This window comes from Elephas maximus, chromosome 6, assembly GCF_024166365.1.
Source record: "Elephas maximus indicus isolate mEleMax1 chromosome 6, mEleMax1 primary haplotype, whole genome shotgun sequence".
Classification (NCBI taxonomy): domain Eukaryota; kingdom Metazoa; phylum Chordata; class Mammalia; order Proboscidea; family Elephantidae; genus Elephas; species Elephas maximus.
Window position 1 is genome coordinate 142,625,069 of NC_064824.1, and position 24,241 is coordinate 142,649,309.

Consider the following 24,241-nt stretch of genomic DNA (forward strand, 5'->3'; position numbering starts at 1 on the left):
CCTAGAGCCAGTGGCTTGCATATTACCTGCTGATCTTGGGATTTGACAGCCCTGCAGCCTGTGAACCGTCAGCCAGCCACCTTACCTGCCGATGCTGGGTTCGTCAGCCCCTGAAGCTACGTGAGTCAGGAGAAGCCTCCAGCCTGATGCCTGACCCATGGACTTGGGACTTGCGAGCCTCTACATTCACGCGAGCCATTCGCTTGAGATAAGTCTCTCTCGCAGCACTGGTTTTGCTTCTCTAGAGAACCCAGTCTAAGGCAGAAACCAGTAACTACTGGCAGTTTCAGGGCCTCTGCTCAGGCCTCTGGCGTGCTGGGTGGTGCAAATGGATAAGTGTTCAGCTGCAGACCAAAAGGTTGGAGGTTCAAGTTCACCCAGAGGTGCCTTGGAAGAAGGGCCTGGCGATCTACTTCAGAAAAATCAGCCCTTGGTATCAAACGCTGCCGGGTTCCAGGCACTGGCCTAGGCTCTGGGGACACAGCAGTGAACAAGACAAAATCTGTGCATCAGTGTAAATAGGAGCTTACTGTGGAAAACAATAATAATATAATTTGTGGGATTTTTAACAGTAGAAATAAAAACATGACCACAAGACGTGATTAATCTGAGGCAGGAAAGCCAAAAACCAAAAACAGTGCCCGTCAAGCTGCTTCTGACTAGAAGGAGTTAAAATGCTCCCAAGTTCTTGCAATATCCTGAGGAAGCGTAAGTATGTGAAAGAAATTCAGACTTTGATAAGTAGGCATGTTGTAATTACTAGGATAATGCCTGAAACAATTGAAGGAGAGTGTACAACTTATAAACCTTTACAGAGAAAAAAATAGAATGACTCAATGGCAACAGATAATCCTAGAGAGGGCAAAAAGGAGAGAAAAGGAAATGAAAAAACAGTAGAACAGATAGCATATTTTCAAATCTTATGTAGTAGTAATTACATTAAATGTAACTGGGCTAAATATTCCAGCTAAAAGACAAAGACTGTCAGATTATTAAAAAAAGAAAAGAAAACCATAGACTGCTACAAGAGAAGATGTAAAGATAGGGTTACAAAATGGTCAGCAGTAAAAGAATAAAAAATATCTGCCATGACACACTACCCCAAGAAACTGGAGAACTTGTGTCAAGCAAAGTGGCCTTTAAGGGAAAGCATACGAGAGAGAAAGCTGTTCATATTTACAAAAGGCTCACTTCCAAGGATATATAACAGTATTAAATTCACACACCCCAAATAACAAGGCTCAAAATATATAAATCCAATAAAGTAAAATAACTAGAAGAAGAAAGAGATAAATCCATAATTGTGGGGGAAATATTTTAATATCATTTTCTAAGAAAATCATAGAACAAGCAGGAAAACCTAGAAAGGACATAAATTTGAACAATAAGAGTAATAAAAATATGCTGCACATATAGTACCCAGTACCCACCAGCTGCGTAATTCGTGTTATTTTTCAAGCACAGAAAAAAATGCACAGAAATAGAGCACATGCTGTTTCACAAAGCAAATCTCCATAAATTTCAAAGGATTGAAATCAGAGCATATTTGCTTAACACAATGCAACTGTGAAAGGTATCAGTAAAAAAATATAGCTAGAATATCTCATATGTTTGGAAATTAAGAAATTCGCTTCCAAAGAATCCAGAAGTTAAAACGAGAAGCTATAACGGAAATTATACAATATTTTGAATGGAGTGATGAAGTCAGTATCAAAAAGTGCAGGGTTTGGCTAAAGCAATATATAAGAGGGGAGCTATGGCCTCAAGGTCTTATTTAGTAGAGAAAAAAAAAAAGGCTGATAATTATTGGAGTATCCGTATCATAACAAAAAAAGAATAGCAAAATACAGTAAAAAAAAAAAAAAAAGTAGAAGAAGTGAATCCTGCTGCCCATTTGTGGCTATTATCCTGTTGCCAAAAATTCAAGCTGGTTTCAGAAGAGGACGTGGAACCAGGGATATCATTGCTGATGTCAGATGGATCCTGGCTGAAAGCAGAGAATACCAGAAAGACGTTTGCTGGTGTTTTATTGACTATGCAAAGTCATCTGACTGTGTGGATCATAACAAATTATGGATAACATTGTGAAGAATGGGAATCCCAGAACACTTAACTGTGCTCATGAGGAACCTGTACATAGATCAAGAGGCAGTTGTTCAGACAGAACAAGGGGATATTGATTGGTTAAAAGTCAGGAAAGGTGTGAGTCAGGGTTGTATACATTCACCATACCTATTTAATCTGTATGCTGAACAAATAATCTGAGAAGCTGGACTATATGAAGAAGAATGGGGCATCAGGATTGGACGGAGACTCATTAACAACCTGTATTATGCATATAACACAACCTTGCTTGCTGAAAGTGAAGAGGACTTGAAGCACTTACTAATGAAGATCAAAGACCATATCCTTCAGTATGGATTGCACCTCAACATAAAGAAAACAAAAATCTCACAACTGGACCAATAAGCAACATCACAATAAATGGAGAAAAGAACTGAAGTTGTCAAGGGTTTCATTTTACTTGGATCCACAATCAACACTCATGGAAGCAGCAGTCAAGAAATCAAAAGATGATCAGATTGGGCCAATCTACTGCAGAAGACCTCTTTAAAGTGCCCCTAGAGCCCTCCCAGGGAGGGCGTGTGGGCCTGTCTTTGTCTGTCCCTGTGTGTCTGTGTGTCCCTGTATGGGTGGGGTCTGCATTGGTCTGGGTTGAGCCTCTGTGCCCTGGCTACCTGTGTCAGCCCACCCCTGGGTATGGGCCCATCATGTGTGCCAGGGTGATGCAAGTGGCAGGGGGAACAGTGCCCACAGGTCTGGAGATGGAGCTGGAGGTAGATGCAGAGAAGCCCCTCCTCACTGCTGAGACCCCAGTTGTGCTCCCAGGAATCCATCTTGTCAGGAAGCCTCCTGTGCTTGGCGCCTCCCCTCCCCACCATTTGCTCTCACCCACGGGTGGGAGCTACAGGACATGAGCCTGCCTTCATTTAGCCCCTGTCTTTCTCAGAGCACCCCAGAATCACCCCCATACCACTCCTCACGGGGTTCCCTCCCCTTGTCTTCCCCATGTGCCTGCAATCCTGGTTCCAAGGCAGGACTCTTCACAGGCTCTGCCCTTGGTAGAACCAAAGACAACACAGCATCTTCCTCTTCTGCAGCCTCCCAGATACACAGACACATGCATGCACACACCATGGCAGGAGGTGGGAGGGGCAGGACTAGGGGAAGAGCCAGGACTAGGGGAAGAGCCAGCACTGGAGGCTGGTTCCACCTGGTGGCCTGAGTGTGGAGCAGGCTGGGTCCACCTTGTGCTCTGAGCAGCTGATGAGCAGAATGGGAACTGAGGACAGGCTGTCTCGCATGTTCTCGCAGGCTCTGCGGGCACCTGGCCGAGGACAGCAGAGGTTATGAGAACAAGGCAGAGTCCAGGACCACTGTGTCCTCATGTGTCTGGGTGTGGGTGTTTCACTGATGTACTCCCTGTGGGTCCACAGGCTACCCCGTGTTCCTCAAAGCACCCCTACCCCACCACAGCCCAGGACCTCCCGCTGGGAGCTAGCCCGACCTTGTGAAGGTTTGCTGTGTCCTACACCGTCTTCACAACCGCTGTGTGCTTGAGTCCACTGTGTATGAGTGCCTTCCAGCCTAGAGGTTCATCTTCCAGAACTTAGTGGACGATGTTCTGTGGATTCATAGGGCTTTCACTGACTGGTTTTCAGAAATAGATTTCTGGGCCTTTTTTTCCTAGTCTGTCTCAGTCTGGAAGCTCTGCTGAAACCTGTCCACCATGAGTAGCCCTGCTAGTGTGTGAGATACCAGTGGTATTGCTTCCAGCATCACAGCAACACGCAAGCACCACAGTACCACAGACTGACGGACGGGGGTGGAGAGGGAGTTCCAGGGGCTTCTTAGAGGATCTGGACCTGTCTGTGTTTGGTGACAGGGCAGGTTGGAGGCGGCGATGCTCTGGATGCGGCTTGGCAGAAAGTGGGGCAGTCGGCTGGAGGCACCTACTCATCCTTATCTGGAAAATGGGTGGAGCGAAGCAGGCCCAGCGTTGCCCCCAGAGCAGCTTGGGGTAAGATTGGTCGGGAGGGGTGACGTGGGAGCATAGTTGCCGACAGAGGTCTTTGTTGTTACCTCCACTCAGGCGTGGTTACGATGGAGTCTACTTTTTCCCTTGTTTCATCACAGGCATGAGGGACACTTGGTGAAACGGTTTACAGCTGGTGGGGAGGAGTGGAGACACCTGCGGGAGGCACCCCTGTAGCCCAGGGCAGGTGAGCACGGTATGGATCGCACATCCCAGAGGGGCAGCTGGGAATGCCGTCTGTGGTTGGACTAGAGTGAGTTCCCCTGTTCCTTCCATTGCATGCTGAGCTGCTGAACCATTCACCCAGACACCTGCAAGACACGAAATGACAGTCAGTCCTGTGTCAGGCCTTGGAGTCAGAGGTCCGATCAGGGGTCTGCAACATTTTTCTACAAAGACCCGGAACTTAAACATTTTCAGCTCTGTGGGCTGTATGGTCCCTTTGCAACTAGTCAACTCCACCACTGCATCGTGAAAGCTGCCACAGACGGCGTGTGAACAAATGGGCAGTGGAGCTGTGTCCTAATAAAACTTTATTTACAAAAACTGGTGGTGGCTGCATTTGGCCGTGGTTTTCTGGCTCCTGGTCCACATGTCCACACCAGCTGCTTCTGCCCTGGAGACTCAGGTGCCTTTTTTTTCTTTTCTTTTTTGTCTGTTCATGGACTGTTCCAATTGGCTCCGGTGCTTATGAAAGTGTAGCAAGGATTTTTTGCTGTGGCGATACTCCCCGCTGGCTAGCTAAGAGGACAGCAGCAGCTATGTGCTGTCCACCGCAGCTCCGGCCAGGGAGTCTGGTCTGGTGTGTTGGGGTCCAGAGCAGATGTAGCAGCCTCTTAGGCAGCAGCACTCCCTCCCCCCGCCCCAGGGGCACCACCTCCATCTCTCTCAAGGACACCCCTGCGTGGAGGATGTGACCCTGTCTCAGTCACCCCTCCACTCACCCTGCTGTGAGCTCCGCAGCCAGGATACCTCCAAATGCCATCCCTGGTGCCTTCCCAAGGATTTACTAGAGCTATTTTTTTTTTTTTTTATTGTGTTCACGTGGAGCCGAGTCCAACTTCTGCAAGGTGGAAGGCTCGAGTGAAAAAACGAGGGAGATTTAAGTAGCCAGAACGACGTGATGAAGCATTAATCGCGATCAGCAGGTTCCAGGTACAATCCAAGGCAAGCTCGTAACAGAGCCAGGCGGAGAAGGGAACAGCAAGTGACAGACAGACAGTAACCAGTGTCCTGGTGGAAGCCACCCAGAGGGGACCTGTAGGTGGGTCACTGGGATAGACTGGGGCTGGAGCAGGGTCTTCGGCCTCTGTGCTTGGGGAGTTCTGGGCCCACATGTGTGAGTGACTCCACCAGGGCTTTGGAGCTCGCCTCCTTGCTGGGGGCGACCAAAGCAAGAGAGTTCAGCTTCAAGTCTAGCATGACACAGAGGATAGGGAACCTTGAGCTGTGCTCTCTCACGATCTCATTTATGGTTTTTAAAAGGCTGGTCTGGCTGTGCTGCCCTAAAGGTGAGGCAGGGCAGAAGGTAGCAGGACACATGCCAAATGGAACAAGAAGCAGAGGGACTCGGGCAGGACTCTGCCACAGGCGCTGCTGGACTTTACACGGGTGTGGGTCCAGCACCCACGAGCCAGCCTGTTGTGGCTGGTGCATGCTCGCAACACAGGAAAGGAGACACAGATGCAGAGACAGGTGCAGGTGTGAGAGAGGACAGTGGTGGTAAGGGTGCGAGGGAGCCGAGAGGCCCCAGACAGCCCCTGACCCCCATCAGACTCTGCTTCCTCCACAGGGGCTGGCGAGGCCCGCGTCCCCCTCACTCTCCTGAGCCTCTTTGAGAGCTTACTTGCTCTCAAACCCAGCGACCCCCGGCTCACTCTGCACTCATGCAAGCAGCTCGGCCCTGTGGCGGCGCTGGGCCCCTGGACTCTCACACCTACTGCCACTGCTGCCTCTGCAGGAGGACAGAAGTCAGCCTGCAGTGGCTCTCTGGGCCCAGAGGCGCTGACATCACCACGTGCTGGGGCACAGAACTCCGGGGCGCCTTCTGGGAGTGGAAATCCTGCTGGAATTTCCTTCTGAGCTTCTGGTGTGAGGCCACAGAGAAGGGGTGGCCACTAGGAGGGCCGTCCGCTGCACGCCAGAACAGGTCTGGTTCCGATCAGATGCAAAGTGTCCCTTTTCATGAGCAGTGCCTCGGGGACCCCCTCCAGGAGGGCTGTGTGTCTCCTTGTGAGCAGGGCGTTGGGGCCCCCTCCAGGAGGTCCGGGTGAAGGCTCACAGGCAGGGCAGCCATATCTTCCAATGCAGAGATCTGCTGCCTGTCCTAGGACCCCTGAGGCGGGTCCTGCGTGCTGCCTGGTGCCCTGGGCCACGTCCCGTAACTGATGAGCTGACCTCACCACCTTAGGCGGCAGTGCTAAGTATCCCTGAATTACAGATGGAGGAAGCCCACATCCCACCTCATTCAGAGGCAACGATGCTGGTAGGATTGTCCAGGTCTCTGGGAGGGCACCCTCCATTCCCCCAGGTGGTGTGGGCTTTTGTCTCTGCTGGGGACGCCCTGACCTGCTCAGACAGAGCTTGATGGAGTCAGGGGGAGCTGGACCTCACAGGCTGTTTAAGTCTTGTGGTCCCCTGCCACAAAGAGAGGAAGCTGAGCCCAACAGAAGTGGTCTTTCCTGGTGCCCCTGCCCGGAAGGAAGACAGAGTTCTAAACCGCCCACGTCATCAGCTCCAACTGTCACTGGCAGTGGCTGGGATGGGGGTGTCTCCTAGGGAGGGGGCGGTGGTGACAGCTTGGCCTCTGAGGTCCTTTCAGACCCCAAGACCAGACTTGGGAAGAGGAGTGTGTGAAGGACACAGAATCACAGAGGAAGAGGCTCAGGAGTCAGGGGCCCTGAAAAGCCTTTGTCACTGTCACAATTGTGCCCTGGGCAGGACTGGCTTTGACTTGTGAGCTGTGTTCAGGGCCTACCTGGGGCTCCTTCTGGCTTAAGTCAGGTTGTTTCCCCCACAGGATGCCCCAGGGAGACTAGAGACTGTAAAACAAGCTACAGACTGGGAGAAAATACTAGCAAATCATATATCTAACAACTTGTATACAAAATACACAAAAAATTCTTCAAACCCAGCAATAAGGAAGCAATTCAATTATGCAGTGGGCAAAAGACCCAAATAGACACCTCCCAACGAAGACGTGCAGAGGGCAAAAACGCAGAGGAGAAGGTGCTCAGCTTGTCACTGTCGTTGTTCGCAGTGGAGTCCATTCTGACAGAACAGAACTGCCCCACAGGGTTTCCAAGGCTGTAAATCTTTACAGGAGCTGACTGCCACGTCTTTCTCCCCCTGAGCAGGTAGCTGGTGGGTTCCAACCTTGGGCCTTTCAGCTAGTAGCCGAGCGCTTAACCACTGTGCCACCAGGGCCCCTTACACATCTACTAAAATGGCTAAACTCCAAAACCCGGACAGCACCAAATGCTGGAGACACATGGAGCTACAGACGTCTCACCCGAGGCTGATGGGAATGCACGGGGTGCAGCCACTGAGGAAGACAGCCCCCCAGTTTCCTAAACAAGGAAATCTCTTACCCTGAAATCCAGCATCAGACTCACAGTTTTTATCCAGCGGATTTGAAAACTCCCCAGGGCCAGGGAGTGGGGGATGGAGCTGGGGGGGGCGGCAAAGAAGCTTGGGGTTGGGGTGGGAGGGGCTGTGGGTGTAGAGCAGGGCTGGGGGCTGTGGAGGGGTCAGAGGGTTTGGGTTTGGGAGTCAGGAGAGGGAAGTGAGGGTGAAGGGTCAGGGTGGGAAGCGTGTAGGGGGCAGAGTGGCCAGGTTTGGGGGTCTGGGGGGTTGAGGGGTGGATTGGAGGACTAGGGGTGCTGGGATCAGGGTCGGGGGAGGTAGCTGCCAGGGCTGGCAGGGGAGGGGGTAGGTCTTCAGGGAAACAGGAGACCGTGGGAGGTCTACTCTGGCCCATAGAGGCAGGGGGCAGAGAGGACGGAACTCTGTGCGATGAGGGGAGCCTGAGGTGGAATGCTTCTAGGAAAGAGTTCTGAAATCTCTGCACCCTCCTAGTCCCCTCAGCCTGGCTCAGGGCCAGGGGTGGGGCGCGCCGGGGGTGGGGGGCGCACAGTGGGGGGAGTCAGCAGACAAAGCAGTTGGCGGGAACAGCCAGTTGAACAAATCTGGGCCTGCTGCGAAGGAGAGCAGCAATGGCGTGCCCAGGTGAGTGGGGGCCATCCCTCTCCCCACGCACCCCCAGTGACTTCACCCTCCCTCCCATCCCTGAGCCCCCAGCTTGGCCCCTGACTGCTGAGGGACGTGAGGCATGGCACCGCCTCTCAGTGCCCCCCTCCTGTTAGGAGATGGCAGAGAAGTTTCCAGCGCTGTGCCTGGGAGCCTCAGGAGAGCCCATGTTCCTCCCCAGTTCTGTGAACTCTGCCCTGGGCCCTGCGGCCAGGCTTTGGGTCACCCCTCCCCAGCAGGGCCTCCTATCCTGCAGCCCACCACGGGGGGCCCAGGAGGAGCAGGAGGACTCCTGCCATGGTCTTCCATTCAACCCTGCGGCTCTCTGAGGCCTCAGTGTCTCCAGCACTTTCTCATTGCTCTGGTCTCCCAACACAGTTGCCAGAAGAAGAAACTGAGTCTGGAGGACTGGTCAGTGTCCTCAGGAGGAGGCAGAGCCCACGGTCTCAGAGTGACCATTATCACGAAAGCCTCACCTGAGCAGGCAGGTCTCTCCCGGGATGGAGAGCCTAAAGAAGTCCACACCGCAACATTTGCCCAGGTCAGCCAAGCGCTATTTTCCACTTCAAAGCTCAGGCTGGAGATTTCAGGAGGTGGGGAGCCTGTGGGTGGGCATTTTATCTGCCCCCCGACCCCTACCCCACAGCACTGTGTTAGCTCTCCTGGAGGTCAGCCGGGTCTTGAAGGCACTTGCCCTGTAAATCTCTTTCCCCATCCGTGGTTCTACCATTCAGGATTCGCTCCTTTGACTAGATTACGGATCTCCAAGAGCCCTGGAAAAGATTACACTTTAAGGCGCTGACGCTGGGCAGGTGTGGGCCCCACTGGGGAGGGACAGCCTGCCCAGGTGAGGCTGATACCAAGCTGGGGCCCAGGCTGGGGAGGGACACATCATCAGACTTGGGCTCTGACTTAACATGGGGCTGGACAGGAAGGGACAAAACTGCGGTGGGGGGGCGGCCAATTAGGAGGGTACAGTACAGTGGGGGTGGGGAGGCCTGGGATAGGGACTTGGGAGCAGGATGGTGAGAAGGGACGGGGTGTGGGAGTAGGCAGTGACCTGGAGGATGGAGAGGTGTAATTCTAGGAATGAGAGACTTGGGGTCATGAGGGAGCCAGAGTGCCATCAGGCATCTGGCCTGGGTGCCAGGATGGGGTCCCCTTAGCCGGGCATTAGAGACTTGGGCTGGTGGGGGGCACATGGGGGTCCTGGGCTCAGTTGGGGGATGCAGTGTTGGGCCCTGAAACGACAGCCATGGCATGTTAAGGGGGTAGCTGAACATGGGTTCTGGGGCACCGGAGGAATACTAGAGGAACTACGGTGGCTGGCGGAGGTGGGAGCGGGGTGGGGTGAGCCCCCTTGGTCAGTGAGCAGAGAAAGACAGGCAGGGGCACGGGTGCTGCCCAGGCAGGGTGGAGAGGGGGAGTCTGAGCAGTGAGGAGGTGCAACCAGAGGTGGCAGGGGCAGGAATGAGAGGGGCCGGGCAGGGTGGAGTCAACGAGAGGGCCTGCGTAGGGCATGGTCAGCAGGGCCTGACTGAGGGCCAGAAGTGGGGTGCACCCATTGCAGCTTCCCAGAGGGTCAGTGGGTGCCTGAGTGGGGCAGTTTCAGGCCCCGTTTCCCAGAGTCCCCAAGTTCCCCTTAGTTATTCCTGCACATGGCCTCCTTCCCTCTTGGGACCCCACGGGAGGCCATGCCCTCCAGCCTACCCAGAACACCCCACCCAGAGCCTGTCAAGGCAAACACAGGACCCAGGCTCATGGCAGTGGTGGGGTGGGTGGGGGTCCTCACTCCCATGGCCACCTGCCTTACCTGGCCAAACCTGCCTTCAGCCTTAACAGGGAGGACAGATGGGGCTGCTGGGAGCTGCTCCCACCCCACTCGGTGCAGGTTCAGGATCCCCCTCCTGTGGGCAGGCCCAGGACTCCCCCTCCTGGGTGTAGGCCCAAGGCCACCCCCCGATCCCAGCTACATGGTCTCCAGAACTTCTCCCCAGGGTCTTGCTTCAAGAATCCCAGCTCCCCAGCTAAGACCAGCAGCTGTTTTAGGTGGTCTAAGAGGGGCAGCTGACTGGGTTGGTTTGGACTCTGGGAGCAGGCCAGGTTCCCGGGCTTCCACCTCGGCCCCTCCTGGCCCTTGAGTCCAGGGAAAACACAGCTGTGTTGTTGATCTGCGTGGATGGAGATGACCCCACACTGTGGCTCCATGGAGACAGACCAGGTCCTTCTGAGCTGCCAGCCAGAGCATGAGGGTGTGTGTGTGCCTGTCGTGGGGGATGTCCTCTCCACGGGGCAGAAGGAGGGCCACCAAGGTCTGGAGGAGGGTGACAGAGAAATGGGAGGGGTGGAGGGTGGGTAGGGGTAGAGGGCTGTCCTCTTCAAGGGGTAGAAGGAGGGCCACCCAGGTGTGAGGAGGGCATGTCCTCTCCAAGGGGCAGATGGACAGCTGCCTGGGTGGCAGCTCAGCCAGCACAGGGCTGGAGGGCAGGGGGTGCTGCCTGGGAGCCCAGCCCCTTTCACTGTCTCCACCCCAGTGGGTGGGAGATAGAGGTCCCTGATCTGGGCCTGGCGGCTGAGGGTCTCAGCTCTGGGTGGAAAGATTTGAGGTCTCAGGCACTCTCTCTCCCCTGAAGGGTGTGGCTGGGGCCCCAGCACCCCCTGAGCTGAGTGTGGCTTCTGCCCTCCATGGTCAGCACCCTCTTTGCCACCCTCCAGCTGGTTGGGAACAGCCTCCCCTGGAGGTAGGAGCCCCTTCTGATGCACTTGTTGCCAGGCAGCCCTGGGAGGAAGGCCTGCGGAGGTCAGTCCCAGGAAGGGACTGGTCAGAAACCACCATGTCTGATGCCCGTCCTCTTCACAGAGACCCCAGCTTCTTGGACCAGAGGCTTGGCCCTGGGGAGGCTAGCCTCCTTCTCCTTTGTGTCTCACTTGGGGCATTCCCAGGTCTCAGGAATTCCTCAAGGGCTCCCCGTCCTCAGGGGAGTTGATGGCTCACCAACACCCCCGGCCCAGGCCTGAGCTGGGCGAGAGAACTGAGGGACAGACACAGCCGGACACTGCCCTTGGGTGCACACACGGTCAGGCTGCGGGCTGGGGGTGCTGTCAGGGCACCAGGCACAAGGGGCAGGCATGGGCACCCAGGGAGGCTTGAGGCTGGAGTAAGGCTTGTCGACTTCAACGCCCGTTTTTACTTAACACTAAGGTGAGCACCTGCATTGAGAGTTTTTATTTCCTTTTTCCGCGTTCTGCACAGCTTTGCACCTCTGTAAACTTAATTAGGTCAATAACCACACTCAGAGTTTGTTCCTTTTACACTGGACGCACACTCCGGGGCCCTGGGAGTAACATCTGTCCTGTAGCCTCCTCACCTGGCTGTGCCTCAATCCCGGACTCGCGCTTTTTCTTCCAGTTTCTTGAAAACATTGCTCCACTGCTGCCTTGGGTCACCATGGCGTCTGAACCACTTGCTTTTCTCTTCATGAGACCCGGTCTTTAGCCCAGAGGCCCAAAGCAGTCTGTCATCTGTGTCTTACCAGTTTCACTGTTGCTGTGGTGGTGGTGCTTAGACCCCACCCATGAGTGGCTTCAAACCGCCAACCCTAAAGTGGAACACAAACCGTTTGCACCTCCCAGGCTCCTCAGCAGTTTCCCTGGGACAGTTTACCTCTCTCTGTCTCTCTGGGTGTGTCTACCTGGACTTGGGGCTCAGAAGCGGTGGGACAGGCCCCAGCGCAGACACTTCTCAAGTCCGAGCAGGGCCAGCGTGGTGGGCAGGGGAGGCGGCAGTGGCAGCCCAGGGCCATGGGAGGGACCTGAGGGAGGACACCAGAACTAGATTCCCGGACTAACTGCGCCCCCCGCCCCCCCACTAAGGACCAATAGGACAGGTGCTGCCTCATACCCCCTGCAGACACATAGCCCTCCACAGCCCCCTTGGATGCCGGGCCACCCCCCCTGCCCAGATGGTCATGGTCCTACAGGGGGGCCGACTTCTGAGTAGCCCTAGTTTCCTGAGGCTTCAGGAGCTGGTGTGCGGCTGCCCACCTAGGGGAAGGGAAGGAAAGGAAGCCCCTGGTGTTGAGCCCACCTCCGCCTGATCCCAGGTGCAGTGGGTCATGCCCAGGGAAACCTTCCATTTCACCTTCCTTTGCCACCCGGTGCCTCCTCGGGTCAGCCTTCTCTCCTACAAGGCCACGTCACCCTTTGCCACTTCCTGGACCACACTAGCACTTTCTTCAGCCCACTACAGCCTCACAGCCACTATGGCCAGAATCTCATGGCCTTTGACCTGGGCTTCGAGCACCACACACGGCCCATGTGCCGGCTCGTGGCCCAGATGGTGCAAGCCACGGCCACAAGCTTCAACCTGGTCCTTGGTGCTGCTAAGAAACCTACTGTGCTGAGAGCTGGACAATATGGTGGCCTTCTCTGCCAGCCAGTGTGCAGTCTACACCCAAGAGCCTCTGGCCCCTGGCTCCCAGAGCAGGGCCTGTGCCTGGAACAGGCTGGACTAGGCACTCTACCAGCACTTCAGCTGCACCTTGTTGATATGGCTGGGTGCTCTGGGAGTGGCGGGAAGCGGTGCTGTGGTGGAGAGGGAGCAGCGGGCTCACACCTGCTTCCCGCAACCAGGGGGCTCCATGTTGGGAGCTGGGTCTGACCCACAGCTGGCACTCCTGGACCACGGCCTGGCACCCATCCTGGGCTATGAGCTGAAGCCTAGCCTGGACCTGGCCATGGAGTTTACCTGTTGTGGCCTGGCCACCCATAAGCTGCAATTCGGCCAGCCCCTCTACCTGCACCAGTTCCGAGAAATCCCTGTGGTTCTCCAGGACTTGGGAGATGACCCCGCAAGAACAAAGCCCCCGCAGGGGGCAAATGCATAGTCCTCAGGGTCTAACGCAAGATGGAAACACCTTGTTCAAAAAAGCAGGAAAAGGCGCCACTCAAGATACTAGAACAGGAAGCTTTGTCCTTTGAAGATATTTTACGGCTAAGAAAACATACTGGGATGATGAAGATAGAAAAATAACAACACAAACTTAGAAATCACAAAAAAAGATACCATGTCAGGTGTGATAATTTCACAGAATACAATTAACAATAATACTTTGTTAATGATATAACTTGACAAATCAATTTTTGGGCTGCCTTTTCTGCAAAATCATTTACTAGACGTTCAAAATGTATACTTTCAGCAATTAACTTTTGAACCAATGTAATTGAAAGCAATATTGGCTGCTGTTGGCAAATGCGAGATTACAAATAACTTTAAACAACTTTTTTAGCTTTGAGAAGGATCTTTCTGTTGACGCAAGCACGGCTGGAGCTGTTGAGAGTATTTCATAGGCTGTGACGGTGTTCGTATACGTTTCTGATAAATTATTTCAAAGCTTAAGTTTTGGTACAATAGAGCTGGTTATTCTTTTGAAACGATTTTTCTGAAAAGATTGAACTCTTGATATCGATCAGTTTTGTGTTGTTGTTGCTAGGTGCCACTGAGTGGGCTCTGACTCATACTGGCCCTGTGTACGACAAAAACACTGCCTTGTCCTGCATCGCAAGCGTTGTCATGCTTGAGCCCATTGTTGCAGCCTCTGAGTCAGTCCATCTTGTTGAGGGCCTTCCACTTTTTCACTGACCGTGTACTTTACCGAGCATGATGTCCTTCTCCAAGGACTGAGCACGCCGGGTAACATGTCTAAAGTATGTGAGACGTAGTCTTGCCACCCTTGCTTCTAAGGGGCGTTCTGGCTCTACTTCTTCCAAAACAGACAATGTCCCGCAGCTATTCAGTTCTGTGTACGTCTGAGTTTAGTTTTAAGTGTAAATTTAATTAAACGTAAATGTAAACTTTAATGTTTCCTCTGACATCCGTTGTACATAGGGTTGCTATGATTCGAAACTGACTCGACGGCACCTAACAATACCAACATCTCCTGTAACTTGTGGAGGTCAGCCATACGAGAAGCTGAAAGAGCCTTCACGACTTGTACATAAGCCAAAACATCTCTTCATACACTTTATTGCGGTATCTTCAACAAGGAAAAATTATTTTTAAATTTGTCTTCCACATTAATAATTGGCTCATTCAAAGCTTCATATTAAAATTGTTTTCCTTTTCTTTGAATGTGACGATTTTGAAATTTAATTTCTGTGGCAAACCTTGTGGATATTTGCTTTGCAGTTTTGCAGCAGTTTTCAAAAGTAGAGATTCTGAACTCTTCGAATTATCCTAGTAACTTCCTGAAATGCTTCAATGCAACATCCATGTGTTTGCTTCTGTTTGGTCGTCACTCACTGATGAAAGTTACTGTCTGAACCTATAAGCTCCTGTCCTGGTGCTCAGACTGGGGGGCTCCTATCTGTGCAGCTGCTGCAGGGATAGGCCATGGGGCTGGATGGGCCAGCTGGCCTCCCACCCTGAGTGCTGACGCTGCCACTGCCCCTGTAACCAAACTAGGGTTCTTGTCCTGTCCTATTAGCTGATCAAAATAAGACAGATGCCACACCACCGGTTGCAAGGGAAAAGCAGAAAGTGGCAATTTGTTGTTTGCACAAACAAGGTGGGGCCTAGCAGCCAAAAGACCATGCATTCCCCGCTCCAGGGGAGCCTGGAGCTTTTATGCCCTCCAGCCCCCAAGGGGCAGGGACTGGTGCCCAAAACCTGACACCCCAGTCCCTCCCATGTCCATATTTGGAGATCCAGGTGCTGAGTCATGTTGCAAAGGAAGAGATATTTCGCTCTGAAAATGGGCTCAGGTGCAGCTGTGTGCCGGAGAACATCTTTCTCTCTGGCAAAGTTCAGGTCTGGGGTCCAGTTCGGGGCCACAGCTCTTCAGGTCCCACACATGCGTCAAGATCCTGGTTTGTGCATGCGTGGGATTCCGGAGCCAAATGCAAATTGTGGCTAGGGCGGCAGCGTAGTTGGGCCAAGCTGCAGTTAGAAACAGTGGCTTGGCAGGCTATGAAGGAGGGGAAACTGCAGTGGACCAGGGAAGCCTCAGCGGTGGCTTCACCCCCTTTGCCACTGCCAGTCTGGGCTCTTGATCCCAGTGTCCTACTGTGTGACTAGGGTCACTGCCCATGAAGCCAGCCTTGCCCCTCCTGAAGCATGGACAAGGGCAGACCCCATAAGCCCTGCCCAGCCCTCCCCCACTCCTCCAGCTCCGAAGTCCTATAGGCCACCAGGGCAGCCTGAGCAGTGGCCCTGACCCGCACCTCGGGGTCACCCAGCTCATTGGGCTCAGGCTCAGCTGCTCATCCGGTCCTTTTCCTGGCCCAGCCCAGCGCCTGTCACTCCTCCAGGCCTGTCCTCACACCCCACCCCCACCGTGCGGCTCTTCGCTCTAACACCCTTCCTGGTCCCTCCTTCCCTCTGCCCTCATGAATCTATTCATCCAGCCTTACAACCTTCCACATCCAGTCCCATTTGCCTCCTTGCAGAGTTCATGCCCACACATCCCTCAAAGGCCACCTCCCCCAGGAAGCCCTCCTGGATGCCCAGGCCAGAACAGTGTCCCCCACAGCCCTCATGGCTCCCGGCTGTGGTCCACGCTCCCTCAGTCCCAGGAACCATCCAAGGACAACAGCTGTTCACGGTGCTCCTGTGCCATCCTGGGTCTGCAGAGGGAGGGAAGGAGGTGGCTGCTGGGCTCTGCTGTGCCCCCCGAGCCACGTGGAGGGGGTGCTGAGGACCTGAATGAGCGAGTGACCACAAAGAAAGAGCAGGGGCTGCAGAGCCAAGCACCCCTCCCCTCCCGAGGAGGGGGCTTGGCAAGTGTGGCCCTTGGCATCCCAACCCCTCGCCCCAGGGGAGGTTTAGCCCCCGGGGTGGTCAGGCCAAGGAAAAGGGGAGACCAGGGCTCCAGACAAGGCAGCTCCATGCCAGGCTGATGGAGGCTTCTGGGGGTGGGGGCAGCTACAGGGTTGGGAACAGGAGCTCTTCTCTCTCCCACCAGGGAAGCCGGTGCACGAAGATGTGCCCTGGGCCGGTGCATCCAGGGAGAAGCCCACCAGGGCCTCTCCTCAGCTTTCTCCCCCTCCACCCTATCCCTCGGGGCATCCGGGCCCAGGCGCTGCTCTCAGCCGAGGACTGGGGTGAGGGCCTTGGCGTCAGCCAACCTGCTTCAGGAGACACCAGCTCAGGCGCCTGGGTCCTCTTGGGATGAAGGATTCCAGGTCAGCCTGGTCTCAGGGGAGATGGCTGGGAGACCCGGGTGTGAAGTCAAGCCCCAGCTTTGAGGGAGGTTTACCTGGCTTGCTGGGCCACCTGGGCCCTCTGGAGGGTCAGTGCTGGGGATGGCAGGATTTGGGCCCTGTGCTGCCGTGCCCCCTCACACACACCGACACCACCAGTTCCCCAGTGAGACCTCCTGGGCTGTGGGCACTGAAGCGGGTCCTGTGTCTGCTGTGGCCCTGACCAGGGCAGCCAGGTGCTGCCACAGAACCTTCTAGTGCCAGGTGGACTCACCTTGGTCCTTTTCCTCTTTCCTACCATAAGCAAAAAAATCAAACTCTTTGCCAGACGAGTCGATTCTGGCTCATAACAACCTTCTAGGACCGAGCAGAATCGCCCCATAGGGTTTCTGAAGGAAGAAGCCCAAGCTGCACTGAAGGCATTGGTGAAAAACAAGGCTCCAGGAATTGACAGAATACCAACTGGGATGTTTCAACAAATAGATGCAGCGCTGGAAGTATTCACTCGTCTATGCCAAGAAACTTGGAAGACAGCTACCTGGCCAACCGACTTGAAGAATTTCATATTTATGCCTATTCCCAAGAAAGGTGATCCAACCGAATGCGGAAAGTATCAAACCAGATCATTAACATCACACACAAGTAAAATTTTGCTGAAGACCGTTCAAAAGTGGCTACAGCAGTATATCAACCGTAAACTTCCAGAAATTCAGGTAGGATTCAGAAGAGGATGTGGAACCAGGGATATCATTGCTGATGTCAGATGGATCCTGGCTGAAAGCAGAGAATACCAGAAGGATGTTTACCTGTGTTTTATTGACTATGCAAAGGCATTCAACTGCGTGGATCATAACAAATTATGGATAACACTGTGAAGAATGGGAATTCCAGAACACTTAATTGTGCTCATGAGGAACCTTTACATAGATCAAGAGGCAGTCGTTTGAAGAGAAGGAGAGGATACTGTGTGGTTTAAAGTCAGGAAGGGTGTGTGTCAGGGTTGTCTTCTTTCACCATACCTATTCAATCTGTATGCTGAGCAAATAATCTGAGAAGCTGGACTATATGAAGAAGAACGGGGCATCAGGATTGGAGGAAGGCTCATTAACAACCTGCGTTATGCAGATGATACAACCTTCGTTGCTGAAAGTGAAGAGGACTTGAAGCACTTACTAATGAAGATCAAAGACCATATCCTTCAGTATGGACTACACCTCAACATAAAGAAAACAAAAATCTTCACAATTGGACCAATGAGCAACATCATGATAAGCGGAGAAAAGATTGAAGTTGTCAAGGATTTCATTTTACTTGGATCCACAGTCAACACCCATGGGAGCAGCAGTTGAGAAATCAAAAAATGCATTGCATTGGGCAAATCTGCTGCAAAAAAATGAATGAAATGAATAAGGAAGACCAAAGAAGAATTGACACCTTTGAATCGTGGTGTTGGAGAAGAATATTGAATATACCATGGACTGCCAGAAGAACAAACACGTCTGTCTTGGAGGAAGTACAACCGGAATGCTCCTCAGGAGCAAGGATGGTGAGACTACATCTCACATACTTTGGACGTGTTACCAGGAGGGACCAGTTCCTGGAGAAGGACATCATTCTTGGTAAAGTAGAGGGTCAGCGAAAAAGAAGAAGACCCTCAACGAGATGGATTGACACAGGGGCTGCAACGATGGGCTCAAGCACAACAATGATGGTGAGGTTGGCGCAGGACTAGGCAGTGTTTCATTCTGTTGTACACAGGGTAGCTATGAGTCGAAACTGACTGGATGGCACCTAACGACGGCAAAATAGGGTTTCCAAGGAGCAGCTTGTGGATTTGAACTTCGGACGCTTTGGTTAGCAACTGAGCTCTTAACCACTGTGCCACCAGGGCTCCATTCCTCCTAGGTTATATGTTTTATTCTTATTCTCTAAATAAGAGGCCAGAACGAGTCCTGTGGGAAGGAGGAGGGCCCCACCTTGCCTGCCCTTCCCTTGCCCTTATAGAGGCTTCTATGAGGCCCAGGGAGACGGGTGGGTCTTGAAAATGGCTTATTGACAAGTGGTTTATTGACAAAGGGTGTTTGGGGAGAGGGGTCAGTGCCCCCTTGGCTCCAGGGTCTCAGGGCCCCAGGTAATGCCCACGTGGTGCCCACAGGCCAGGGGTCAGTTGGGACATAGTGCCTGGCCTGTCCTGCTCTGCCCAGGGTCCCCGCCGCTCCTTCCTTTTGCAGGGGTCTGGAGGTACCCAGGCCCTGGGGCTGGCTTCCCTCTGGGGGTCCGATACTTGCTCTTCTGGCTGTAGAGCAGGTTCCTCTGGAAAAGCCGGGGGAGGTTGCCCTGATACAGCAGGACAGCCAGGATCATCCCTGCGAGAGACGGGGTCCCTGAGCTGGCACCGCCGCCCCCACCTAAGCTCTGTCGCCATGAACACAGCCCTCCCGGGTCAGTGGGGCCGCAGACCTGGGCACGGCCTGCCTGACCCTGTCTGGGTATCCCAGCCACGCCTCCCAGGATCTCATCTCAGTGCCAGGGGACTCGCCAGGGGTGGGGGGGACAACCAGGGGGACCCCTGCCTGCTCCTCACCTGCCCTGGGGAGGGGTTCCGGGCCCCTGTGCAGACGGTCTGCCCATTCCCGGAGTTAGGGTGGACCTCTCCCAGGCCGCCCCCAGAGGCTGAGGTACCAGCCCAGGGTAGGGGGCTGTGTGCGGGCTGTAGGGGCAGAGGAGAAGGGTGGGTGGGGGCTGGACCTGCTGACCCTCCCCCCCAGGTTGTACCCAGAACTGCAGGAGGCGAGGCCCTGACAGCAGCCTGGTCCTGGGGGCAGCGGGGGACTTGCAGGTGGGCAGGAGAGCCCCTGTTCTCCAGGTTTGGTGGGATCTTTGAGGACCTAATGTGGGATGGGGCCGTGATGGAGGGAATGATCTCTGGTTTAGGAAGCACCAGGGAGTAGCCGTGCTGTCCTCATGGCAATGAACCGGCTTGTTTGGGCAGGGATGGGGGAGGGTGGGCTGAGACTGCATGACGTCTGAGTGGACCCAGGAGCTCTTGCTGGGACCCACCCTGACCCCTCTAGGCCCCCAAGTGGGGACCATCCAGAGGAGTTCTGTGGAGGAACCCCAGAACCTCGCTGTGTTACCTGTCAGAGGACCCAGCCAGTACACCTGGGCATACTCCAGCAAGGTGTGCCCCGAGCAGTGGAAGGTGACTGCAGAGGCCAGCGCAGGGTTGAAGAAGGCACACGTTAAGGGCCCAGCTGCAGGGGGAGGCAGGACAGGCCCCATGCAGCACCGCCTTTCAAAACCAGAAACCCGCCCTGCATGCTGCTACGTGGGCCTGGGCTCAGCTCTTGGCCCAGGGCCTGGTCGGCCACCTCCATCCCTGCCTCACTGATGGAGACGTGAAGCCAAGGCAGGTCAGCCAAGGCCAAAGGTCGCAGGGTCTGGGAGCAGCAGGGACAGCATCTCACCAAAGACGCCCGACGCCCATCTTGACCTCTCACCTCCAGGCTGGACTCAGCCCCTACTCAGCCCCTTCTTTTCTCCCAGGCCCCCCCCAGGTGGGAGCCTAGGCAGTCTGGCCATGCCCCTGCAAGCTTTGGCCCACCCTGCCTCAGTTTCCGCATCTGCACAGGGCTCCAGAGACACTCCCTGTGGCCTCTGTGGTCCAGCTGGTCACCACTGTGGCTCACTCAGGGGGCTATGGGGCTGGTTTTCTCTCCCTATTGGCTGAGCCCCTGGCCCACCCCAGAATGAAAGAAGCTTCTAGAAGTCCCGAGCCTCCTTAGCTCCCTTCTTGCTGTATCTCAGCATCTGGGCACATGTGAAGGCTGTACCCCAATGTCTGGCACACATGAGCGCTGTACCCCAGTGTCTGAGCACACGTGAACGCTCCATAATTAGTCCACATCCTCCTAGGAGGTCTGTCCCCAGGGCGCTGGCCAGTGAAGGCTCCACGTCTCTCCCTCCGCAGGGAGACCCTCCTGGTGACACTGTTCTGCCGCCCCATCTGGGAGCAGGAGGAGGCGGGGTACCCAGACCCCAGCAGTCCCCGAAGAAGACACCTGGCACCCACCTGGCCACCTGCCCAGGTAAGAGGTCTCCTTGGAAGGATGGGAGCAGCTCAGAGCTGTGAGGGCACAGCCGGGAAGGATGGTCTGGGCAGGGGCCTTGGCCTCCCTCTATGCTGAGTCCTGCCTGCTGACCCCATCCCACCCACCAGGGTCCCAGTGGTGACCACCCAACCCTCTGGCCAGGAGCGCCCTCCCTGGGTGTCCAAGGGGTGTGCAAGGGAGCCCTGTGGTTTAGAGGGGCAGCTCACCTGTGTAGGCCAGGATAGTGACCAGCAGAGCCACGGCTGGGACCCTGAGGGCAGGAGGGCTGTGCCGGAAGCGGAGCAGGGTCAGGTGGAAGAGGAAGGCACAGACGCCCTCCACCAGGGTGCCGTGGGGCACGGACGTGCGAAGGGCTGAGCTGCATTCTGTGGCCAGAAGGTTCTGAAAGACATGCAGGAAGCTGAGCTCCCAGGACCAGCAGAGCTGGACCAGGGCCCGAGCGGCCACCATGCCCAGTGCCTGGGCGGCCAGCTTCAGCAGCGTGCCAGGCATGGACGCCTCGCCCAGGAGGAACTCCTGCAGGGCCCCAGTGGGATTGGCCGAGGCCCCGTCCAGAGATGCCCCGTGCCCCAGGAAAAGCAGGAGAACTGGTGTCAGCAAGAGGTCAGACCCCAGGCCCGCAGTCCACGGCCCTAGCTCCACCAGCACCCTCAGCTCTAGGCAGCAGGCCCCAAGCTGCACTGCACCCACTGCTTCTCGGGCGAAGCTGACGTAGGTGCCTGCTGGGAGCAGGACCCTGCATGCCCCCCTGGCCGCCTCACAGAGGGCGAAGGTGCCAAAGAAGAAGGCCAGGGACGCATTCAGTGTGGCCATCTGGCCAGAGGAGCTGTGCTGGGCAGGAACCCAGGGCTGCGGCCAGCCTGACGGCTCCCAACAGCCCTGATGTCAGAGCACCCGTGGGAGCATCCACCTGGGCTGTGGCACCTGGGAAGCGACAGGTGGACCCTCACCTGTGGCCACGCAGAGGTCCCGCCCTCCAGGACGTGGTGTGCTCCTGGGTTGGAGACAAGTCACCCTCTTCAAAGCGCTCCCTGAGGCCCATGACTCACAGGCAGCTGGCTGGGCTCCTAGCTCCCGGGCCTCAGCTAGCATCCCTGCACCTGAGCTGTGTCCCCCCAGGGCGGGGGGAGTGGCCACTCCACCAGTTGCTCCAGCCCCTCCAGATGCCAGACCTGCAGAGAGAACCCCAAACAGAAGTGTGTTTCTACGATGGCCATGAATCGTCCTGAGCACAGAGAAGCAGGAAGGGCACGTGCTCCCTCCAGACCCAGGATAAGGTGCACATGGAAGAGAGGACAGTAACCATCAGGAGTGACCATTCCCTGTGGCGGCCCCGCTCTGCCCCCACACCGGCCCCTTCCTGAGGACGAACAGCTGGCTGGGTGCTCCAGCTTCCCAAGAGATGGTTTGCGTCAGACTTTACCCAAAGCCGGCCCATCTGGCTGCAAGGACAGTGCCCCGTTCTGGGGTCATGGTCTCAGAGGCAGCGGCCATCAGCACCCCACAGTGACCCATGACCTCAAGGAGATTGCATGGGGCCAGGGCAGCAGCCATGGGGGTGGTCCTGCTTCCTGGCACCAACAGGTAGGACCCCCAAGGGGCACAGGTGACGCCCCCATCCTGGCTCCCCCACCCAGCTTGCAGCTCCACCAACACAGCCCCTGTCACTTCCCCCTCCACCCCCTCCCTGCCCCCTGCCCCTCAGGAGAAGGCAGGACCACCCTTCAAAGTTCCCTCCCTCCATGCCTCCCTCCTTCCTGGTAGGCAGTTCTCAGACATGGAAAAAATCTGACATTGAAGCTAGTTCAGATCACTTCAAGGGGGTGTCAGGGACCCGGCCCTAGGTGGGAAAGGGGCTGATCCAACAGTCACCGGGCCAACCTCGGGGCTGCCGGGTCCTGGCACCTGAGGGGCAATAGCACCAGTCCTGCCTCTCCCCTGTGTCATCAGCCTCTGGACATGCAGCATCTCCAGTCCCTCTCCCTAGACACCTCATCATGTTGGGGCACTTTTCACATGGACTTGGAGCCAGTGGAGGCGGAGTCCTCCCACCAGAACCGATTCTGGCAGGTTCCAGCAGGCAGGAGGCCTCAATCCTTCCCTCCCCCACGGCCTGCCTCCCCACCAGGTGGTTTGCTTCTATCTCTCTACCCAAAGTGGACCCCACTGGCCTCCCCTGTGAAAACAAGGAGACTGAGGCCCAGGGAGGGAGGAGGGAGGGGCTGGCGAGTGCAGGAACCTGCAGCTCAGAAAAGGAGCTGACTTGTCTTCGGTCCTCCCAGCACACAAGGGGAGGGGGTGGAGGAGAGGAAGGAGGGGAGCCCCTAGTCCATAACCCCAGCAGGAAACCCACCTTGAGGAGTCTTGCAGGACCCCCACCCAATGCCCCTGCTTTGGGCCTCACGCTGGGAGGCCGAGAGCCTATCCAGCCCCCATCCAGTGTGGGGTCTGCTCAGTCCTTTCCTCCACGAGGCCCCCTGCCCCTCAAGGAGAGGAAGAATGCTCTGAACGCATAGAGGCCAGCAGGCTGGGCAGGGAGCAGCCGGGTTCGTCAGGGGACCCTGCAGACAATGAGTTCAGGCAGATGCCTCCAATGCAGACCCAGCACCTCCTGTGTGACACCCTCCCCAGCTATGAGAACCTGGTCTGGGACCTTGATGCATCTGCTGTCACGAATCAGGGTCCACGTGGAGGGGTACACGCAGAGGGGTCCACGTGGAGGGTGCAAGTGGAGGGTCCATGTGGAGGGTGCAAGTGGAGGGTCCAGGTGGAGGGCTTTCAGAACTGATGGCCTGGGCCACTGTGAACTCCACACCAGACAGACTTCAATAACTGTTCACTACATTTTTTTTTTAAATAAATTGAAATGTGCCAATAAATGTAAATTTCCTTGCCTTTTGACAAACGCATAAGCCTATGTTACCCACCCCGTTATCAACAAATAGAACATTTTTGCAAGGAAGAATGAAGGAAACTAAAGATACAAGGAAAAGATTAGCCCAAACGGACCACATCTACTGTGGCCTCCACCAGACTGAGTCCAGTACAATGAGATGGTGTCCGGTTACTACCACTGACTGCTCTGACAGGGATCACAATAGAGGGTCCCAGGCAGAGCTGGAGAAAAATGTAGAACAAAATTCTAACTCAAAAAGAAAGACCAGACTTGCTGGCCTGCCAGAGGCTGGAGAAACCCTGAGAGTATGGGCCCTGGACACCCTTTTAGCTCAGTAACAAAGTCACTCCTGAGGATCCCCCTTCAGCCAAAGATGGACAGGCCCATAAAACAAAACGAGACTAAAGGGGCACACCAGCCCAGGGGCAAGGACTAGAAGGCAGGAGGGAACAGGAAAGTTGGTAATAGGAAACCCAAGGTTGAGAAGGGAGAGTGTTGACATGCCGTGGGGCTTTGCCTATGAACACTGCCCCGCATCTGAATCCCCTGGCCCCAGAGGACCCTCTACCCTGACTTTTCTTTTTAGTATTTCTGACTAGGTAAACACTTTAGTCTGTCATGTTAAGCAGAATGGGGCTTTCTTCCTTCCTGAAGAGTTGAACCTAAAGGTAACCAGGTAGAAGAAGGGAG

At 55.2% G+C, this 24,241-nt stretch overlaps 1 protein-coding gene across 2 annotated transcripts; it reads right to left on the bottom strand.

The window, feature by feature from the left end:
- Nucleotides 1-18,658: 18,658 nt before the first annotated feature.
- Nucleotides 18,659-21,468, bottom strand: LOC126078495 (aquaporin-12A-like). 2 transcript variants are annotated; one of them, XM_049889043.1, is made up of 4 exons: nucleotides 21,346-21,468; nucleotides 20,862-21,309; nucleotides 19,681-19,797; nucleotides 18,659-18,909 (listed from the first exon to the last, which is right to left on the bottom strand). In XM_049889043.1, the coding sequence occupies exons 1-4, from the start codon at nucleotides 21,466-21,468 to the stop codon at nucleotides 18,707-18,709; spliced, it is 891 nt and encodes a 296-aa protein (XP_049745000.1). In that variant the 3' UTR covers nucleotides 18,659-18,706. The 2 variants fall into 2 exon arrangements, with proteins under 2 accessions (XP_049745000.1, XP_049744999.1); XM_049889042.1 differs by having other exon boundaries at nucleotides 20,862-21,468.
- Between the last annotated feature and the right edge of the window lie 2,773 nt (nucleotides 21,469-24,241).

Bases quoted from the DNA above. Each gene is read 5' to 3' on its own strand.
- LOC126078495 (XM_049889042.1), bottom strand. From the start codon at position 21,468: ATGGCCACACTGAATGCGTCCCTGGCCTTCTTCTTTGGCACCTTCGCC. The intron at 19,798-20,861 runs GTGAGCTGCCCC...CTCCCCCTGCAG, and splicing joins CACTATCCTGGCCTACACAG to CTGGGCCCTTAACGTGTGCC. The intron at 18,910-19,680 runs GTAACACAGCGA...CGTCTCTCGCAG, and splicing joins CTGGCTGGGTCCTCTGACAG to GGATGATCCTGGCTGTCCTG.